The sequence below is a fragment of the Lacerta agilis genome, chromosome 14 (assembly GCF_009819535.1).
Source record: "Lacerta agilis isolate rLacAgi1 chromosome 14, rLacAgi1.pri, whole genome shotgun sequence".
Taxonomy (NCBI): Eukaryota; Metazoa; Chordata; class Lepidosauria; order Squamata; family Lacertidae; genus Lacerta; species Lacerta agilis.
Genome location: NC_046325.1, coordinates 20,004,699 through 20,025,459, shown reverse-complemented (window position 1 = coordinate 20,025,459; position 20,761 = coordinate 20,004,699). Strand labels below are relative to the sequence as shown.

Genomic DNA, 20,761 nt, shown 5'->3' with positions numbered 1-20,761 from the left:
TGCCTGGTAATTCATTCTTCTTGTCCAGCTCCCTGTGGGATTCATGGGCCACAAACAAGATTAACAGCAAACACTGTTAAGGAAAGGCAACCAAGACTGTTATAAATATACCCAGCACCATGTGGGGCAGGGAAAAGGGACTGGGGGCAGAAACAGTCCTCCAGTGTGATCTCTAATAGTTTCTATTATTCACTCCAAGGCTCAAGTAAAGAAGGCTGTTAGTCATGGAGACACTATATATAGTGTTGTAAAAGAAAATAGCAAAATTTCTGTGTAAAAAATAAAATTAGCTTTGCAGTGAGGATGGTGGTTTCAGTGGTCTTCCTGCTGGCACTGCTACCTTACAAGTTATGGAAATCGCATGCTGCGAAATGTAGGGTTTGTGGTCCACGTCACCCACAACACATGTACCATCAGTCAGGAGACCTCATCATTGGTGGCATTGCAACTCATGGTAGCTTTTTCGACAGGTCAATAGCTTTCACTGAAGAGCCTCCACCAGCATTGCTTGAAGATTTCTTGTAAGCACTTATTCTTTATTTGTTTTAATCTCTGTGTATTTTGTCACTGAAATGAGCAGTGGTAGAACTACAGTCTATAAACAGTGGCTTCTTGTCTTAGATATACAAAAATGTAATACATTAATAGAATGCAGAAGTGCAAAAAGCCCACCTGTGGGATACATTTAAGTCTTCAGAAGCTATTTTATTTCTCTTCACTATATCTTCTCATGGTACTTTCCTTGGCTGTGTTACAAAAATTATGCTGTGATTTCTTTGCTCCGTTGTATGTCTCACTTCTTTCTATTCTCACACTTCTGTTCTGCTATCTTAGCATGGGGCAAATTAGACTCATGTTATCAAGAAACCCTACTTTAAAGTGTATCCCTTAGTGTTCAACACTCAGAATCGTCATTCTGCACATGAGTTTGCAGTGCAAGGGTCTATTGAAGCATGGCAGAGGAAGTGAACAATAACTCAGACTAGATAGTCTCATGAACAGAAGGTGTAAGTGTAACAAAAGGGGAAGGGTAGGGGAGCCTATTTAATGTTGGTTCAAGGAAAAAAGTATAAAGAGGGAGAATTTCTTTTGATGCCAAGAGCCAAGTTTGGGGCAAGTACTATTTGGTGAGAGAACCTCATAAGAGATTTAAAATCACAAAATAGGCAGCAAAGTAAAGAATGGAAATATAGGTTGTAAAACGTTTAGGATACATCTTTCCAAGTGAGTTCCAAAATTGCCCCCTTTAAAAGTTCCTTCCAAAGATTCCCTCTTCTCATACCCCTTTTTACCTGTTGTACATATTAATTAACATCCTTCTATTTTGTAATAAAATATAGAGGCATTCTTTTTATCTAAAATTCAGTCTGCGGTCTGTTGTTAATCTCCCTTTAGTGGAAGTTCAACATCCTCATAGCACTTTGTTACTCCATACACAAGATTCCCCTCCAAAAAGGATGACATATGTGTATACATTTGTAGAAGTGTGTATGTGTTATTGAGGACAAGGATTGACTTTAAATAACATCTTAAGAAAAATAGTGCATTAGGAGTGCACTATTTTTCTTAAGATGTTATTTAAAGTCAATTAGGAGTGCAATCCAAGGTTGGAATGGTGGATGTGCACCAGCAAGAGAAGTAGGTATGGTGGACTTTATTTCTCCTCCCCATGGTTGTGTTATTTATTCTGCCCAACCCTGAAAAAATGGTTCTAACATAGTGGAAATAATTTATGAAAACTCTTGACTGGTAGAGATGGTGACAGTAATCCCACAGGAGAAATGGGATTTAGGTTTTGCTGTGTTTTCCAAGGGCTTCTGCAACTTTTATCTGTCAGCTGAAAAACATTTATGTGCAATCCTCACTGCATTTAGTCTGTGGATTTGAGGGTTAGTAATTATTATTATTATTATTATTATTATTATTATTATTATTATTATTATTATTATTTTATTTATAGCCCGCCCATTTGGCTGGGTTTCCCCAGCCACTCTGAGCAGCTTATAGCATTTCTAAAAACATAATAAAAACATGAAGCATTAAAAACCTCCTAATACAGGGCTGCCTTCAGATGTCTTCTAAAAGTCAGATACAGTCATACCTTGGTTCTCGAACGGAATCCGTTCCAGAAGTCCATTCGACTTCCGAAAACATTCGGAAAACAAGGGGTGGCTTCTGATTGGCCACAGGATCTTCCTGCACTCAATCGGAAGCCACAGAAGCAGCATCCAACATTCGGATTCCAAATAACGTTTGCAAACCGGAACACTCACATCTGGGCTTGCGGCATTCGGGAACCAAAACATTTGAGTCACAGGGCATTCGACAACCAAGGTATGACTGTAGTTGTTTATTTCCTTGACAACTGAAGGGAGGGCATTCCACAGGGAGGGCCCCACTACTGAGAGGGCCCTCTGCCTGGTTCCCTGTAACTTCACTTCTTGCAGTGAGGGATCCAGAAGAGCGATGGGGGTGAAGACGCTTCTTCAGGTATACTGGGCCGAGGCCATTTAGGGATTTAAAGGTTGTCGGAATACGCTGCGTGGATCCGTTAAAAGATCCGCGGTTGTTCATTTGTTTTAATGGGTTTTTGAGAACTACTTTTAGTATCCTTACGCGTGAAAGCAAAAGTGAAAGTAAGAATGAACAGTTGGTTTACCAATAAGATTAATCCGCCTTTTATTTATAGTTCCGGCAATATTTGAAGTTATCAATGGGCGTTAAACCTGCTTCCCGCCTTTTTGGAGGGCAGCAACAGTGGTTTTATTGGTTGGAGTGTCAATCGTGATGTCACATTTGTTCCCAAATAAAAGGCTGAGGCTCCCCGCTTAGGCACGTTCATTCCGTTCATTCACGTTCTTCTTTAGTTCTTTCAGTTGAAGTCAAGTTTAGTTTAGGGGATTTTGGGAGCGGGCTGGTTGGGTTGGATGGGTTTTGCTTTTAGTTAGGTTTAGTTCGCGGAAGATTTTCGGTTTAGCCTTAGTTAGGTTTTTAGGTTTAGCCTAGGGCTAGAATTGCGGAAGATATTCGGTTTAGATTTAGATTAATTTAGTATCGCGGAAGAATTGGCGCGCAGGGACTTAGAGCTCAGGGAAACTTAGCTTAGGGCCACAAGACGAGCCTACGCGGGTTTTGCCAAAGACGTAAAAGAAAGATCTGGTGTCTGTCGTCATTCGGGGAAAAGGGGGTAAAGGTTTTAAAAATTTTATTTCAACGCAATGTCCTTGGTTTGGTTTACATGGTTCAGATTCAGGGCGTCCTTTGGTTTTCGAGGCATCCATTAGTTTCCGAGGCGTTATTTTAGTTAGAAGGCATTCAAGAACTCACACACCTTCGGAGTCATTTTCCGTCTTACTCAGCTTCCTTCAGATTGTGAGACTTGGCCGGCGCCCGTGCTCATAAGCACGTGGAACGCTGGCCGCTTTTCCCCGCTACTGGTACCTCGTGCATGGGCAGTCTAAGTTTGTGCACGAGGAGCTCCAGCACCCGCACCCCGACAAAAGGTCAGCACCAACACTCTGAATTGTGCTTATTAAATGTAATGGGAGCCAGTGAAGGTCCTTTAGGACTGGTGTTATATGGTCGTGGCAGCCACTCCCAGTCACCAGTCTAGCTGTCGCATTCTGGATTAGTTGTAATTTCCAAGTCAACTTCAAATGTAGCCCCACACAGAGGCAGAGCAAGGGCAGGGCATTGGGGATGGTCCGCCCCGGGTACCACCCTGGGGGGAGTGACACTTGGGGCCCCACCCCCACGATCAGCGACTCCAAAGCCAAGCCCAGCTGGGTGGCAGCTGGCTTGCTTGCTTGCTCAGCCGGCCAGCGCCTGCTTTCCTTCCCTTTCTTTAAAAGGGCTTTTTTCGGCACTGGGCTGCAGAGCCGCAGCGCAAAGTCGAGAGGCAGGCCAGCGAGGCGTCATGCCAGCCACAGGCATGATGCCTTGCTGGCCCGCCCCTCGCCTCTGCCTGGGCTAGCGCCGAAAAAAGCTCTTTAAAAAAAAGGGAAGGAAAGCAGCCGCCGGCTGTGCATCGTGCATCATGACGCATGCGTGCTACGGAGCAACACCCTGCCCCCCGGGGGAGTGCCTTTGGGTTTGGCACCCCAAGTGGCCAGGCGGTTTCCTCCACCACTGGCCCCACATAGAGCACATTGTGGTATTCCAAGCAGGAGATAATCAGGGCATGCAACACTCTAATGAGACAGTCTGCGGGCAGGTAGGGTCTCGGCCTGCATGCCAGATGGAGCTGGTGGACAGCTGCCCTGGACATAGAATTGACCTGCACCTCGATGGACAGCTGTGAGTCCAAAATGACTCCTGAACGGTTCCCCTGTTCAGGACCAGGGAATCCCCCACACCTACCCTCCGCCTGTCCTCCAAGAACAGTACTTCTGTCTTGTTAGGATTCAACCTCAATCTGTTAGCTGCCATCCATCTGCCAACCACCTCCAGATGGTAATAATAAAATAATAATAATGCTGAGGAAGATGCAGAACATAGTGGGTTTATTATTATTATTATTTAGACGTGGAATAGTTTGATACAGAATGCAACTTTCATTCTAGTGCAGTGCCAAAGAATTACCAACACATTCTGGCCTTGGCATTTGCAGTGAATGAGATAAATGAGGACCCTCTGATCCTACCCAATATCACCTTGGGCTTCCACATCTATGACAGCTATTTCAAGGCAAAGCAGACCTACCATTCTACAATGCTTCTTTTATCTACATTGAAGAGATTTGTTCCAAACTACAAATGTGACATCCAGAATAAGCTGACAGCAGTGATTGGAGGACTAGACTCCAAAATATCTGTTGCAATGGCAAATATCCTTGATATCTATAAGATTCCACAGGTAGGTATGGCACACATGCTCATTTGTATGTGTGAATAGTGCAGAATTAATATAATTTACTTATTTATTTATTTATTTCAGATGTATATACTGGTTAATGCTTGGATTTTTAATGGATGTACATAAATAATAATTAGAATTAGAATTCATCATAGAACCAAAAACATTGCTTTTTCATGCTTTTGAATGTTTTGTGGAATAGAAAAGATTTCAGAGTGCAAAGGAAGCACATCAGGGACAGAGCAAGCGTTGGGGAAATACTGGGGTTCAAGCACAATGCCTGGAACATTCCAAAGAATCCAGACACCAATTTTTCATAAAATGGGACATTTGTTTAGGGTATGAGACATATGTGGATACAATTGTGCAAGGTCTCCTGTATGTAGGCATTGCACAGTATAATACATTGTCGTAAACTCTGGGTTAGGGATGCAGGTGGTGCTGTGGTCTAAACCACAGAGCCTAGGAATTGCCGATTGGAAGGTTGGCATTTTGAATCCCTGTGATGGGGTGAGCTCCTGTTGTTCAGTTCCAGCTCCTGCCCACCTAGCATTTCGAAAGCATGTCAAGTGCAAGTAGATAAATAGGTACCACTCTGGCAGGAAGGTAAATGGCGTTTCTGTGCGCTGCTCCAGTTTGCCAGAAGCGGCTTAGTCTTGCTGGCCACATGACCCGGAAGCTGTCTGCTGACAAACACCGGCTCCCTCGGCCTATATAGAGCGAGATGAGCGTGCAACCGCAGAGTCATCTGCGACTGGACCTAACGGTCAGGGGTACCTTTACCTTTTTAAACTCTGTGTTGGACCACCAATGTACACATACGTATTTATATCTTTTGAAAAACAGGTGTTTCTGACTGCTTGTGAAAGAGCATGAGTTTTGAGGAAAGAAGTTCCTATCCCAACCATAAAAGGACTTTGGTTAGACCCTATTGTCTCTTGGTCAGCCCTGTATCCTTAGCATGGGATAATAACCACTAACTTTATAAGGTTGTCTTAATGTCAGGGCTGGAGAACCTTATACAACCAAAGGGCTTTATATTCTTGTAGGCAAAATTCTGAGGGCCACATGGTGGTGGTGGGCTGGGAAAGAATAAGAAGTCGGTGGGTCAATGAATTTAAAGTTTAACTTTGTAGTGTAGGCTAGCTTCGAGACAAAGAGGCATTATCATAGATTGACTCACTCTAGCTAGTCAAAAACACTCATTGTAAGAAGCAGGGCCAGTGACAGGTATGGCCTGGGGAGAGTTCTGAGGCACAGATAAAGAGGCCTAGAAAGCTGCATTTGATCCCTAGGCCTGAGTTTCCAGACCACAGAATTAATTGACCACTACACATGAAACAACATTTTATAAATTGCTATACCTATCTCTCCCTCTTAAATCTTCATCTCTGTTCAGCTCGTGTATGGTTCTGCTCCAGTGATGAATGATAAAGCCCCAGGACTTGCTTTCTTCCAGATGACCCCTAAGGAAACCCTTCAGTATTCAGGGATGCTATCTTTATTACTGCATTTTGGTTGGATATGGATTGGGGCCATTGTTATGGACACAGACAATGGAGAGAGATTTGTACAAATTGCAGTTTCACTGTTCTCCCAGAATGGTATTTGTTTTGCCTTCATAGAAGTGCTCCCCTTTTCAATTTCTTTCACTGAATTTGATGATAAGTTAGAACATGGGTCAAAAATACACGCTAAAGCCATGGACAGCAAAGCCAATGTAATAGTGTTTTATGGAGAATCTAATGCTATGATGTATCTGAGATGGTTTCCATATCTGTCAAAAGAGGAACATGAGACAAATATATCAAGAGGTAAAGTGTGGATACTGACAGCCCAGATGGAGCTCACTTCATTGGCCTTTCAAAAGAATTGGGATACAGATATAATCTTTGGTGCTCTCTCTTTTGCAATTCACACCACTGACCTACCAGCGTTCAAGCCATTTGTTGAGAGCATCAATCCTTCCAGGACAAAAAGAGACAGTTTTATCAAAGACTTCTGGCAGCAGGCTTTTGGCTGTGTATTCTCAAATACTGTTTTGGAGAGCGTAGATGGATACATTTGTACTGGTGATGAGAAACTGCAGAACCTTCCTGGAACTTTTTTTGAAGTGAGCATGACTGGTCATAGTTACAACATCTACAATGCTGTCTATGCCGTGGCCCATGCTTTGCATGCCAGGGCCTTGTCTAGAGTAAAACACAGTGCAACAGTGGATGGAAGGGTTTCGAAGCTTCAGAATCTCCAGATGTGGCAGGTAAAGGCCTGAACATCATCATATAACTTTGCATGGTATCTTAGGTCTCACAAAGGCCCCCAAACAGTGTAGAAACCTATCCCTCATATTCTTCCTGTGCTCACATTGTCATTACTCTTTCTCTCAAAATCATATTAAAGCTATAGAAAAGTAAAATTATAGGGTGTTTATAAACATGTGCAATTTATCAAGCACAAATACTTGGGTTTTTTTTTTTGGGGGAGCTGCAAATGGAATAGCAACTTTGCTGCAGAGCTTGGCAATCCAAATGACATTCTGTAACTACAGTAGGCTAGGAGGAACCTCTCTGTAGCCCCTAGAAAACGCTGTAAAAATTTATGGCATAACATGACTTTCTCAGATAGTTGGTGTTGGCTGCTATCAAATTATTATAATTTATTGTTTATTAAATTTGTATACTTTCCTATACCTGTAGATCTAAGGGCAGTTCACAACATAAAATTACAATATAAAAAACACAAAATACATCCCTACACAAAACATTTAAAAAGGCATCAGGTGTCAATCAGCCAAAGGTCTGGTTGAAGAGGAATGCTTTTGCCTGGCACCTAAAGGTATATAATGAAGCACCAGCCAAACCTCCCTGGTGAGAGCATTCCACAAACAGGGAACCACTGCAACAAAGGCCCATTCTCATGTTGCCACCTTCTAGACCTCTCATGGAGGAGAAACACAAAGAAGGGCCTCAGATGATGATCTCAGGGTCCAGTTAGGTTCATATGGGACGTGGGTGGAGCTGTGGTCTAAGCCACTGAGCCTCTTGGGCTTGCCGATCAGAAGGTCAGTGGTTAGAATCCCCGTGATGGAGTGAGCTCCCGTTGCTTGTCCCAGCTCCTGCCAACCTAGCATTTTGAAAGCGCCCCCAAAAGTGCAAGTAGGTAAATAGGTACCGCTCTGGCAGGAAGGTAAACAGCGTTTCAGTGTGCAGCTATGGTTTCAGTGTTCCGTTGCACCAGAAGCGGCTTAGTCGTGCTGGCCACATGACCCAGAAAGCTGTCTGTGGACAAACGCCGGCTCCCTTGGCCTGAAAGTGAGATGAGTGCCACAACCCCATAGTCGACTTTGACTGGACTTAACCATCCAGGGGTCCTTTACCTTTACACCTATGGAGAGAAGCGGTTGTTGAGGTATTGGGATCCTGAGCAATTTAACACACTTTGAATTGGACCTGGAAACTAATTGGCAGCCAGTGCAGTCAGGCCAGGATTGGGATAATATGCTCAAACCGTCATGCTCCACTGAGCAACCTGGCCACTAATTTCTGCACTAGCTGAAATCTTCAGACTGTCTTTCCTCTTTGTGGTCTCTAAACTTACAGCTTGAGCAGTCTACATTTATGTAATTTTGTGGATTCACATAGTGATTCCTCTGCCCCATTCCATGGCAGCATTCTGATGCCACTATTAGACCTTAATTTGCAAAACCCATCTCTAGACTTTCTTAAATTATTGGCTTTTCCTTTACAATCTAGCTCCATCAATTTTTGAGAAGTGTCTCATTTAACAACAGTGCCGGGAACAGGATTTCTTTTGACCAAAATTTGGAATTATTAGCAGAATTCGATGTTATCAATTGGATAGTTTCCTCAAATCAAACCTTTCACAGAGTGAAAATTGGGACTGTGGATCCTGACAGTCCTTCAGACCGAGTGCTGACCATAAATGAAGATGCCATCACATGGCACAAGTGGTTTAACCAGGTAGGATCTGAATGTTGGCAGCTTTGGAAATCTCCCATTTTTGAATAGTATTGCCTCTGCTTGGAAGTGCAAAGCAAATTTCTATGAACAATTGTGAGCTCTCTTTTAACAATTATGTTAGAAACTAGCCTTCTGTACTGCGCGATAAATTGAAGCAAATTGGGTATCACCCAATCAGTTTTCCAAAATCTGTCAAATATCCGAGAAGTGAATGTAGATAAAAATAACAGCATTTGTGTGCATGCACACGAAATAAAAATGTGTATCTGAAGAAGTGTGCATGCTCACAAAAGCTCATACCAAGAACTAACTTAGTTGGTCTCTAAGGTGCTACTGGAAGGAATTTTTTATTTTTTATTTTGTTTCGAAAAATAACAGAGTAATTTTTATAGAAAACAATGAACTTGTAAATGAAAAAAATAATATGATGCATTGTAGTATGTTGAATACTATTTAAAAAGGAAGGTTCTTAATCCTATTTGTGAAATACATTGTGTTTTAAATAAATATAATTTGAATTCTGAAATACTGTTCATGAGCAGATGGGGGTAATTTTTGCTTATGTTTACATTTATAACTTAATCAATATTACTTTTGTTATACAGTTTGGCATGGAAAAATGAATAGCAAAAAAATAAATAATGTATTATAAATATAGGCATAATACTGCAGTATATACAAGCTTTGAATTGTAAGATTGAACCCATTCATACATGAATGTGATGCCTTCCTGCTATAGAGAGTCTGGGGGGGGGGGGCGGGACTAAATATGGTTAATAATTTCAAACTATTTTTTTTTCTCATTAGGCACAGCCTGTTTCTGTCTGTACAGAGAGTTGCCATCCTGGTTTTAGGAAGAAAGGGAGGGAGTCGGAGGCATCTTGCTGCTATGATTGCATCCCTTGCCCAGAAGGAGAGATTTCCAACCAGGGAGGTATGAAATATATTATTTAGGTTTATCAAAAGAATGGGTGTCATCCAGAGGAGTGTGCTTATAACTGTGAATGCTTCAAGGTTACATTTTTGTCCTTTGATTGATAGGTTTTGTTAAATGGTTTGGTGAACTGGATCTAAGAAGAAGCTGCAGCTTAGGGAGAATCTGGTCCATGTGGTATCATTTGGACCTGGTGATTAATTAATTCAATTAAAATTGCAATGCATTATTAGTAGTGCTGCTCTGCTGATATCTCACCAAAGAAAGCACCATTCAAACATGTTATTGTGCTGCACCTCAAAATCGGGATTCTCAAATTAGTGTTGCTCCTTGGCTATAAACTACAAATTGTCTGTTTTGTTTTGTTCTTAAGAAAAGCCCATTGATAGAGAAATTTGCAGCTATATTTTGCTTTAGCAGCTATCATTCATGTTTTTCTGAATGGCACTTCAACATACAGTACTTTACTTTGGTCTTTCTTTAAACACTCCTTAGATGCTGTAGGAGATGAACAAAAGTTTCCCCTTTAATGGTCATGGGTCTTCTGCCACATTTACTGGTAGGTCGGCACTGTAATCTTAGGCTGCTTAATACATCATTGTTTTTAGTACTAACAATGCTGCTTAATATCTTTGAAGCTCTAATCTACATTTGACAGTACCAGCACTGAACATATATAAATTTGTACAAACCATTTCAACTGTGTGAAAGAAACAATTTTATCCATCGTGTTGAAATGTTATGGTGTATTTGTAAAATAAAGATCTTGGCTTTTCTATTGCAGACATGAACGACTGCATTAAATGTGCTGATGAAAAGTATCCAAGCAAAAGTCGGGATTTATGTATTCCCAAGTCTGTAACCTATTTGTCATATGGGGGACTGTTAGGACTTGGCTTAACCTGTTTTGCTCTAGCCTTTTCTTTCACCACTGCTCTGGTGCTAGGAATATTTATAAAACACCATGACACTCCCATCGTCAAAGCTAACAACCAGAACCTCACCTATACTCTCCTAATCTCTCTCCTGCTCTGCTTCCTTTGTGCACTGCTATTCATTGGGAAACCACAGGAGATGCTGTGTCTCCTCCGACAAACTGCTTTTAGCATCATCTTCTCCGTGGCTGTTTCTTGTGTGTTGGCCAAAACTACCACAGTGGTCCTGGCTTTCGTAGCCACCAAACCTGGATCTAGGATGAGGAAATGGGTAGGGAAAAGGCTAGCTAATTCCATTGTGCTTTTCTGCTCTGTTATTCAAACTGGTATCTGTGCCGTGTGGTTGGCAACCTCTCCCCCCTTCCCAGATGTGGACATGCACTCAGTGACTAAAGAAGTTGTCTTGGAATGTAACGAAGGGTCTGTGACTATGTTTTACAGTGTCCTGAGCTACATGGGCTTCCTGGCAGTTGCCAGCTTCACTGTGGCCTTTTTTGCCAGGAAGTTGCCTGACAGTTTCAATGAAGCAAAGTTCATCACTTTCAGTATGTTGGTCTTTTGCAGTGTTTGGTTATCCTTTGTTCCAACCTACTTAAGCACCAAGGGAAAATACATGGTTGCTGTGGAGATCTTCTGTATCTTAGCCTCCAGTGCTGGATTGCTAGGATGCATCTTTTTCCCAAAATGTTTCATTATTCTGTTGAGGTCTGAGCTGAACAACAAGGAACATCTAATGAAGAGGAAAGGCAGAATGATTTGAATATAGATTTAAATAAGATTTAAATATAGCACAGAAGCTGCTTTGTGTGTGTGCCTCTTATACATTGTGTCTACACTGCAGAATATTTTCAAGAGGTTTTTTCCTAAAATGTGACCTGGACAAATATTCACTCAAATTCCATCAATTTCCTCTAATTTAAAATTTCCAATGGAAAAGTGATCCAAGAATCTTCCTAAATGGATACAATGTATCAAGTAAAGTACGTTACATCAACATATATTCACTTACATACTATGCCCACCAAACCTGGTGGTAGGTTGGAAATGCCAAAAAGGAAAAGCTAATCATACCAGGCCAATGACCACCACATCACCAGCAGCCACATCACTAGTATAAACAAGAAACTAGCCTGTTAAGGGGATTAAGTGTTTGGGAAGAAAAAGGCTGTGATGAACACCAAATTATAATATAATATTTATGTGATCTTATCAAAATACCAGATGTTAGAAATGTATTTTTATACCATAAACCACTCTGTGACAGTCTGATGAAGTATATAAATTTAATAAATATATAAAAGTAAGATTCACTCATTTTCTGTGTTTTCAAATTCAACCATTTTGCAAAATAATTTGCAAAATAAGTGTGTACAGGAGAATAAAAGCTATCCAAATGTTAAATTATTAGACCTTCAACAGTCAGGCAGCGATGTAGCCTGGCCACATCCATGTTCACAATCTGAGGACAGGTGGGGAGGATTATAGCCATTCGCATCTGTAATCAATAAAGTTGTGGCCTATTTGAACCAAATTATAAGTTGCTATCTTGTCTGGATATTCATCAGCTAGGGAGCGACAGGGTCATGGGGCCTTGACATGCAATTCTTAATACACTTTTGACTTGTACAAGATATATGGAAATAAATCCCTTTTGTCAAAAGTGTATCAATTGTAGAAGGATAGCTTCAGTGGTTTCCCTGCAAATGGGATAAAGTGTATGAAAAAAATAAAATAAGGATTCACCAGCTACAGCCGTCTCTGCATCTGGAAAGCTTGACTTCAGTTGTTTGTGCTGTGGTGACTTCCCGTCTCATCTACTGCAATGTGCTTATGTGGGACCTACCTTGAAGATGGTGCAGAGACCTCAACTATTACAGAATGCATCTGCTAGGTTGGTAAGTGGGAAGCCTGATGGGATAATGTGTCACTGGTCCTGAAAACAGTAAAATGGCAGCCAATGAGCTATTGGGCTTAATTCATGGTGTTAGTACTAGCATATAAAGTCCTAAATGGCCTGGGATCTAAGTACTTAAAAGTGTGCCTTCCTCAGTATCAACCATTTGGCACTCTGCAATCGGAAGGTGCAGCTTTGTTGATGGTGCTACCATTAGGGGCAGCTGCCTGGTTGGCATTGACCCATGATAGTCTTTTCAAGGGGGCATGCCATCTGTGGAATACCCTCCATGGTGAAGGTATTCCCTACTTCTCTCATTGAAATTGGGGAGGGGGAATCCTGTTTAATCTTTCCAAATCACATTGATACAGCCTGGCATTTGTGATTCCTGTGAATCCTATGTATACCCTTACTTCATGCGTATATTACAAAGAATGGAGACAAAATGAAACCAACTGTTCAAACATGAGCAGAACCCGCCAGTGATACTTTCTGTAACAGACTCTGCATTTCAGAGTCAATTCAGTTGGATGCCATGGTCTGTGGTATCAAAAGTTCTTGAGTGAATCGGGAGAATCAACAGTTACACTTTCTAAAGGGAAATGTTTAAACATGTAGGTAACAGGCCAATCCTCTGTACCAAAGCACTGTGTCCACATCCAGAGGCTTCATTATCTGAAAAATGATCCCACACAAAATGATTAGATGTTGCTCCAGACATCTACACAGGACTTGTATCAAGAGAGGTTCAGTATGAATAAGAGCAGCTTTACCCACAATATGCCTTGCCAATTTGTCAGAGCAGGCACCTGAGCTTTTGTTTTAATCACTGTAAAGATTCAGACACTCAAAGGAGAAGTATCAGTCCAGTTAGTTTGTAGTGAGTGCAGCCTCCCACCCACCCCAAGGTCTCAGTGTTCTGCTGACAATGCTGGGAGCAATCATGTGGGATGCACTGGAAGTTTCCCAGGATGTGCTGGTGGGAGGTTAGATGACCATCTGACCATAAGGCTGCCATACGTCCAGATTTTCCTTGACATTACTGGGATTTCAAAGGTGGAAGTGACGTTCAGGGGGATTTCTGGGAAGTGGAGGTTTGTCCTGCATCTTCAGCAAGCTCAACAATTTTGAAGTGTCCTGGTTTTTACTTTTTGAAATATGGGAACCCTATTTGACCATGTCTCTTAATAGTTAACACAGGGCCTGGTTACCAACCCCCCCCCCCTTTTTCCCTTTCCAGCTGTCAACACCTTTTTGAAGCCAGTGGAAACATTTGGAATTTTTAAAAAGTGCTCTGGGCACCAGTCACAAAATGGCTGACATGGTGTATCACAAAGTGGCCGCATTGGGGACATCATATAATACAAAATGGCCGTTGTTGTGTGTGGGGGGGGGAGAGAATAATGACTTCAATGTAGGAGAGGCTGAGCTAATGTCAACAGGAAACATTGGTGGTGGTGGTGGTGGTGGTGGTGGTGGTTATTTTGAAAATAGTGTCCTTGTCTTTCTCATTTCAAACCTTTTTGCCCCTTCCTTTCCTAACTGAAAGAGAACACCTGTGTCAAAAAAAAAACCACAAAAAACTTTCCAGAGTATGAGACAAACAACTTTGTTCATTTGCACAGGGACTCTCCAATTTTAACTGAACAATTACATTTAATTTAACAATTGACTTCTCAATTAAAGGACAGTAATTAGTTCTGATATTCATCCAAACCTCTGTGGAATTTGCATGGCCGTTAACAAAACAAAGACCGAAAACTGTGAAGGATGTCATAAATATACCCAGTACAATTCAGAGCTGGGGAGAAGGACTGGGAACAGGGGAAGGTTTGCAGCTATTCCAGGCTTCAGTCTTATCAGGAAAATGTAAAACGTTCAAATCATGAAGTTTTAACCACAGAAGCTGTAGTTGTGGTGCTATAAACGTGGGGGGACTTTATGTGCAGAGGAAAGATTTGTCTTGTATTGAGGATGGTAGTTTTGGTGCTCTTGCTGCTGGCACTGTTTCCTCACATGGTATGCAAGGCTCGCACTGTTCAGTGCAGTATCCTTTATCCACACTCTCCACTTCACACATATCACCAGTCAGGAGACCTCATCATTGGTGGTGTGGCTTATCATGCTGGCATCGTCACCAGTTTACTACCTTTCACAGAAGAACCTCTGCCAGTGTTGATGGAACCATTTGTGTAAGGTCTTAATAACTCTTTGCTTTTCTTGTCTTTTTTTCAGGCACTGGGATAACTACAGCCTTGAAACACTGGCTTCTTGAGTTGAGCTGTAGAAAAAAAACTAAAGTGTTTAAGGCAAGCGTTGAGGGTCTGGGGAGCAAAGGTAGCTTTATAAAATAAGTTACAGTCATTGCACACACAGAATACAAAAGTGTAAAAATAAAGAAAGCATAGAATGACAAAAAAAACCACCCCAATTCCATTTAGATAAAGAGCAATATCCTCCTGACCTTTAAACAGTTTTCCTTTTACAATTCTGAATAAGAACATTATAGGTTCTAGTCTCAGTATTTCTTCTAAGATAGCATTAATAACTTGCTATCTTAGCTTCCAAAAGCCATTAGCAGATTTACAGATTTATGTGCAATAGATAAAATCTCATTCATCATGTTTAAAATTATCACCAGGGGTTGATACCTTTAAACAATTTTCCTGCATCAGAGAAGCTACAATGAAGTTACTGAGCTTCCCCCATAAACAACCATTCCTAGAATTTTCTTTTTGTAAATTTGCTGCTTATTTTTCCAAATATGATAGGCTAATTTTGCAAATGCAATGCCTGGTGGTATATTTTGGAAACTGCTTTCTTTGGGTTATTAAACAAAAATATTTACAAACCATGATAACTCTTGATAAGTTGTCATTCTCCTCACCACCCTCCTAATTTAAAATGTATAATTTCTGAGTATTCAAGTAGCAATGGAGCTCACTGACACTCTGAAAAGTTTTTTTTTGTACTTTTAGCCAGTCTCTTTGCATACTGTACACCATGATACATCTATTGGTTGAAATATCCTAATTGTCGTATGTTGAAATTTGAATGTGAACACTGGTGTTGTTTATCTTTTAATAAATATATATACCTTATAAATGCTATAATACTTGCTTTTTGAAAAAAGTAGATACAGAAGACAGTGACATTGCTTTTTTTTTAAAGTGTGGAATAACTTTCTGAAACAGAATCTCACTTTCATTTCAGTGTAGTCCCTAAGCATTACCAACACATCCTGGCTTTGGCTTTTGCAGTAAAAGAGATAAATGAAAACTCTCTGATCTTACCCAATTTCACTTTGGGCTTCCACATCTATGACAGTTATAACAGCGCAAGGAGGACTTATCATGCCACAATGCTGCTTCTATCAGCACTGGAGAGATTTATCCCTAACTACCTATGTGACAAGCAAAAAAACCTAATAGCAGTTGTTGGGGGACTGGATGCCCAAATTTCCATTCACGTGGCAACTCTCTTGAGTAACTATAAGGTTCCACAGGTAGGAATCTCTCTGTCTGTAGGTGAGTGGATGTAACACGGGGAGTTAACACATATATTCTTAGACATACTGCATTTCCTATTCTATGATTCAAAGACATTAATATGTGCCTTGTAAAAAAACAACAACGGGACAGACTTAATTTTTCCATGCATCTCAGAGCCAAACTTGAAAAACAAGAAGTTTAGTCCGATGTTGCTGATAGAGTTTTTATGATGCTGTCAGTTCTGCTGTTTCTTTTGTTTTATTGTTTTGGTTGTATTAAATTCAAGAGGTTAAAAGAGGGCTTAAACTGCAGAAGAAAATATTCTTCACAGTACATTCACCACTGAGAAAAAAAATTAAGTGCAAATCAGAACTACATAAAAACCATCAAATGTATGGAAGAACTGCACCTTGCCAGGTGAACTCTGCATGTAATTTGAAGAAAAACAAGTGCTCAGAACTTGAGTAACTAATATCAAGGCAGCAAGGAGAGCTCAAGGGAGATAAGCATTCACTATTTATGTGGACATCCAGGTAGACACAATTAGGGGAAAACACAATTAGAGGCAAGGGAAAGATATGCACTCTGGATTGTAAGAAGGCTGATTTCAAAAAAGCTTTTAAAACTACTAGGTGAGATCCCATGGTCAGAAATACTCAGAGAGAAGGGAGCCCAAGATGGATGGGAGTTTCTTAAAGGTGAAATACGGAAGGCACAAATGCAGATGATTCCAGCAAGAAAGAAACCAGTGTGGCTGCACAAGGAGCTTACAGATGAGCTGAGATTTTTTTTTTTTAATCATCTTGTCACCTATAGCCCCCATACTCCACAAATAACTGTTTCAGATTTAGGGAGCAGTGGTTTCCCTTGAGGGGAGCAGGAATCAACAAAATCTAATTCCCTATCTTGCTGACATATGGCTTTCATCTGAAAAGGGAACAACACCGGCTTCTAACCTACATGGATATGTTTTGAAACCTTCGGTATACAATATATATCTGATTATTGTTGTCTTTCTTCATCTCTTCAGCTCATATATGGCTCTGTCCCATTGATGAATGATAGAAACCTAGGACTTTCTTTCTACCAGATGGTACCCCGTGAAGCCCTTCAATACACAGGAATTCTTTCTTTGCTTCTGCATTTCAGGTGGACATGGATTGGGATCCTTGTAATGGATAATGAAAATGGTGAAAGATTTTTGCAAGCTGTTTTGCCAGAATTTAACCAGAGAGGTGTCTGCTTTGATTTTACAATAAGAGTCCCTATGTTAACTTCTGTCTCTGAACTGAATGAAATGCTAGAAGATGGGACAAGGATACATAATGAAATAATGAATAGTACAACCAATGTAGTTGTGTTTTATGGTGAATCTAATTCCATGGTGTTTTTGAGATGGCTTCCATATTACTCAAGAAATCCACCAAGCCTACCAAAGGGCTTAGTGTGGATATCAACAGCTGAAATGGAGCTCACTTCCTTGGGTTACCAAAAGGATTGGGAAACAGAAATATTCCATGGTGTCCTGTCCTTCACAATTCATTCCAGTTATGTCCCCAATTTCAAACCATTTCTTGAGAGCCGAAATCCTTCCATTACAAAAGAAGATGGTTTTATCAAGGACTTCTGGCAACAGGCATTTAGCTGTGTATTCTCAGATCCAGATGTGGAAGATGTGGAAGGGGATATTTGCACTGGGGAGGAGAAACTGGAGAGCCTTCCAGCACCGTTCTTTGAGATGGCCATGAATGGCCACAGCTACAGCATCTACAATGCTGTCTATGCTGTAGCCCATGCTTTACACGACAAGTCTTCATTTAGATTCAGAGCAAAGGAAGGCAGAGGAGGCCAGAAGTATCAGAATCAACAGTTTTGGCAGGTAATAGGCTCAAGTGACAGAGCATTGCAACTGTATAATCTATCTCAGAATCCTAAAGACTGAGCACATTTATCACAAATATTTTCTCAATCAGAATGTTGTACCCAACATTCAAATTTATTATGTAAGGCCCAGCTGTCTCCGCTTCTAAATTCTTGCCTTTTCCTTATTCAAACTAGATCCATCACTTTCTCAGAAGTGTGTCCTTTAACAACAGTAGAGGAGACAAGATTTCTTTTGACCAAAATGGGGAGTTAGTGGCTGGATTTGATGTAATCAACTGGATTGTTTCTTCAAACCAATCATTTCACAGAGTGAAAGTTGGGAGTGTAGATGCCAACCAAGTCTTCAGTATCAATGTGAATGCTATTACATGGTATGACTGGTTTAACCAGGTAGGCCCCAATTGTTAGCCATTTGAGTAGCATTGCCACTCATCTTCCAAGCACCTGAACAGTTTGAAGTGCACCCCAACTCCCACTGAATTCTGCAAGACTAGGGGTATTCCTGCACACAATATTGTCAATTGACCTCTCCCAGAGGGAAGATGATCAGCAACACTTTGAGGAGCACCCTGGCTGCCATCAAGTTATGCGACAGCCAGGGCATGGTGGAGGGGCCATGAGGCAGCAATTCCTGTTTTACCTCAGGTGGTAAAATAGGATGAGCTGTCTCTGATTCCATTCAGAGATGGAGTATCTTGAAAAGAGATATGGCTTTAATAACAAATGAAATGTTTACACAAAGGAAAGGATTCTAATCTCATTATTCTGAACATTATTTTTCTGCTCTCTCTTTTATGGATTAGTCCCAGCCTCTTTCTTTATGTACTGAGAGGTGCTACCCAGGTTTTAGGAAGAAAGTGAAAGAGGGAAAGCCATTTTGCTGCTATGATTGCATCCCATGTCCAGAAGGAAAGATTTCAGATCAGGAGGGTAAGTATCTGATATATGAGATCACTTCAATCAGGGTATTAAAAACAGATCCAGTCAATAAAAATGACAGTGCCTTCTGTGTATCTATATGTAATGGGTAGTTCTGGTGATATCTTAGCAGAGAAGAAAACTTTCAAAGGTAGTGTTTAGCATCACCTACACATTGAGGTTTCAAACACATTACCTGTTTTGTTTGTTTGTTAAATTGAAACTCTCCCCCCTAAACTTAGCAGTTCTGGTTCATGCATTTGTGAAATGGACACTTAACTGTGGTAATGTAGCATAAGAGGCCCTGCCTTCAAAGAACTTCACTTCCTTCAATCAATGTGAAATAAGGAGATCACTCTGTGATCATCCAGGACCATATCGTTTTCATCATTTTATTTTCCAACTGTTTGTCTGTATGTGTATTTATATATTTTTAATTTACTTCTAACCCCCCCCCCTCCACATCATCTCCTCTCTTTCCCCTGCCTGAACTTTTTTGCAACCCCTGGACGGCTATGAAGAACAACCACCACTGACTTGTAGGCGTGGCCAGAAACTGTAAATGCTCAAAAATTAATTAATTAAGGAAGAAGGGGGAAATAAACAGAATGCAAGAACCAATCAAAATGTATCAATTACCAAATATATGGTTCTTACATATTTTATGGTTGTGACCTAAGATTAGATCATACTGTGATCAGGTATTAACTGAAATGAATGTAACAATGTGATATGAAGTGTCAAGAGATGCTGGCGTAGCTTTAGAGCTACAAAAAAACTGACATTGCTACATCATATGAACATAGAATCTTATCTGTCAGGAAAGAACAATTACACGTACAGCATGTTGCTGAGACTAAGGCTACATGTTTTCTTTTATAGACACGAATGATTGTAATAAATGTTCAGATGAAGAATATCCAAACAAGAACCAGGACATGTGTATTCCCAAGGATATAAGCTTCTTGTCTTATGAAGAACCTTTGGGCATCAGCTTAGCTTGCTTTGCTCTTTCCTTTTCTTTGATCACCACTCTGGTGCTGGGAACATTTATGAAGCACCACAACACGGCCCTTGTCAAAGCCAACAACCGAGACCTCACCTACACTCTCCTCATCTCACTCCTACTCTGCTTTCTTTGTGCATTGCTATTTATTGGCCGACGTGACAAGGCGACCTGTCTTCTCCGACAAACGGCTTTTGGCATCATCTTCTCAGTAGCTGTTTCTTGTGTGTTGGCAAAAACTATCACAGTGGTTCTGGCTTTCATGGCTACTAAACCAGGATCCAGGATGAGAATATGGGTGGGGAAGAGACTGACCAATTCCGTTGTTATTTCCTGTTTTCTTATTCAAGCAGGCATCTGTATTGTGTGGCTGGGATTCTCACCCCCATTCCCAGATGTTGATATGCACTCATTGGCTAAGGAAATTATTCTAGAATGTAACGAGGGATCTGTGACTATGTTTTACTGTGTCCTGGGCTACATGGGCTTCCTAGCTCTTGTCAGCTTCACTGTGGCTTTCTTTGCCAGGAAGTTACCTGACAGTTTCAATGAAGCCAAGTTCATTACTTTCAGTATGCTGGTTTTCTCCAGTGTCTGGGTATCTTTTGTTCCAACCTACCTCAGCACCAAAGGAAAATACATGGTAGCTGTGGAGATCTTCTCTATCTTAGCTTCTGGTGCTGGGCTTCTGGCTTGCATCTTTGCTCCCAAATGCTACATTATTTTGTTGCAACCTGAGCTGAACAACAAGGAACATCTAATAAGAAATAGGGCCTGAAGAATTTGCATCTCTTCATCATACTTTTTAGTTTTTAATTCTATAGTTGCTCTATGTTGATTTTCCTACACTTTCACATTCTTCTAA

At 40.9% G+C, this 20,761-nt stretch overlaps 2 protein-coding genes across 2 annotated transcripts; both read left to right on the top strand.

Moving 5' to 3' along the window:
* Nucleotides 1-405: 405 nt before the first annotated feature.
* Nucleotides 406-11,463, top strand: LOC117057572 (vomeronasal type-2 receptor 26-like). The gene is made up of 6 exons (XM_033168417.1): nucleotides 406-521; nucleotides 4,563-4,854; nucleotides 6,254-7,114; nucleotides 8,607-8,834; nucleotides 9,642-9,768; nucleotides 10,553-11,463. Exons 1-6 carry the CDS (start codon nucleotides 406-408, stop codon nucleotides 11,461-11,463), a joined length of 2,535 nt encoding a protein of 844 aa, XP_033024308.1.
* Nucleotides 11,464-15,791: 4,328 nt separating this feature from the next.
* LOC117059404 (vomeronasal type-2 receptor 26-like) lies at nucleotides 15,792-20,701 on the top strand. The gene is made up of 4 exons (XM_033171126.1): nucleotides 15,792-16,102; nucleotides 18,147-18,362; nucleotides 18,776-18,902; nucleotides 19,773-20,701. The coding sequence occupies exons 1-4, from the start codon at nucleotides 15,959-15,961 to the stop codon at nucleotides 20,672-20,674; spliced, it is 1,389 nt and encodes a 462-aa protein (XP_033027017.1). The 5' UTR covers nucleotides 15,792-15,958; the 3' UTR covers nucleotides 20,675-20,701.
* Nucleotides 20,702-20,761: the final 60 nt, after the last annotated feature.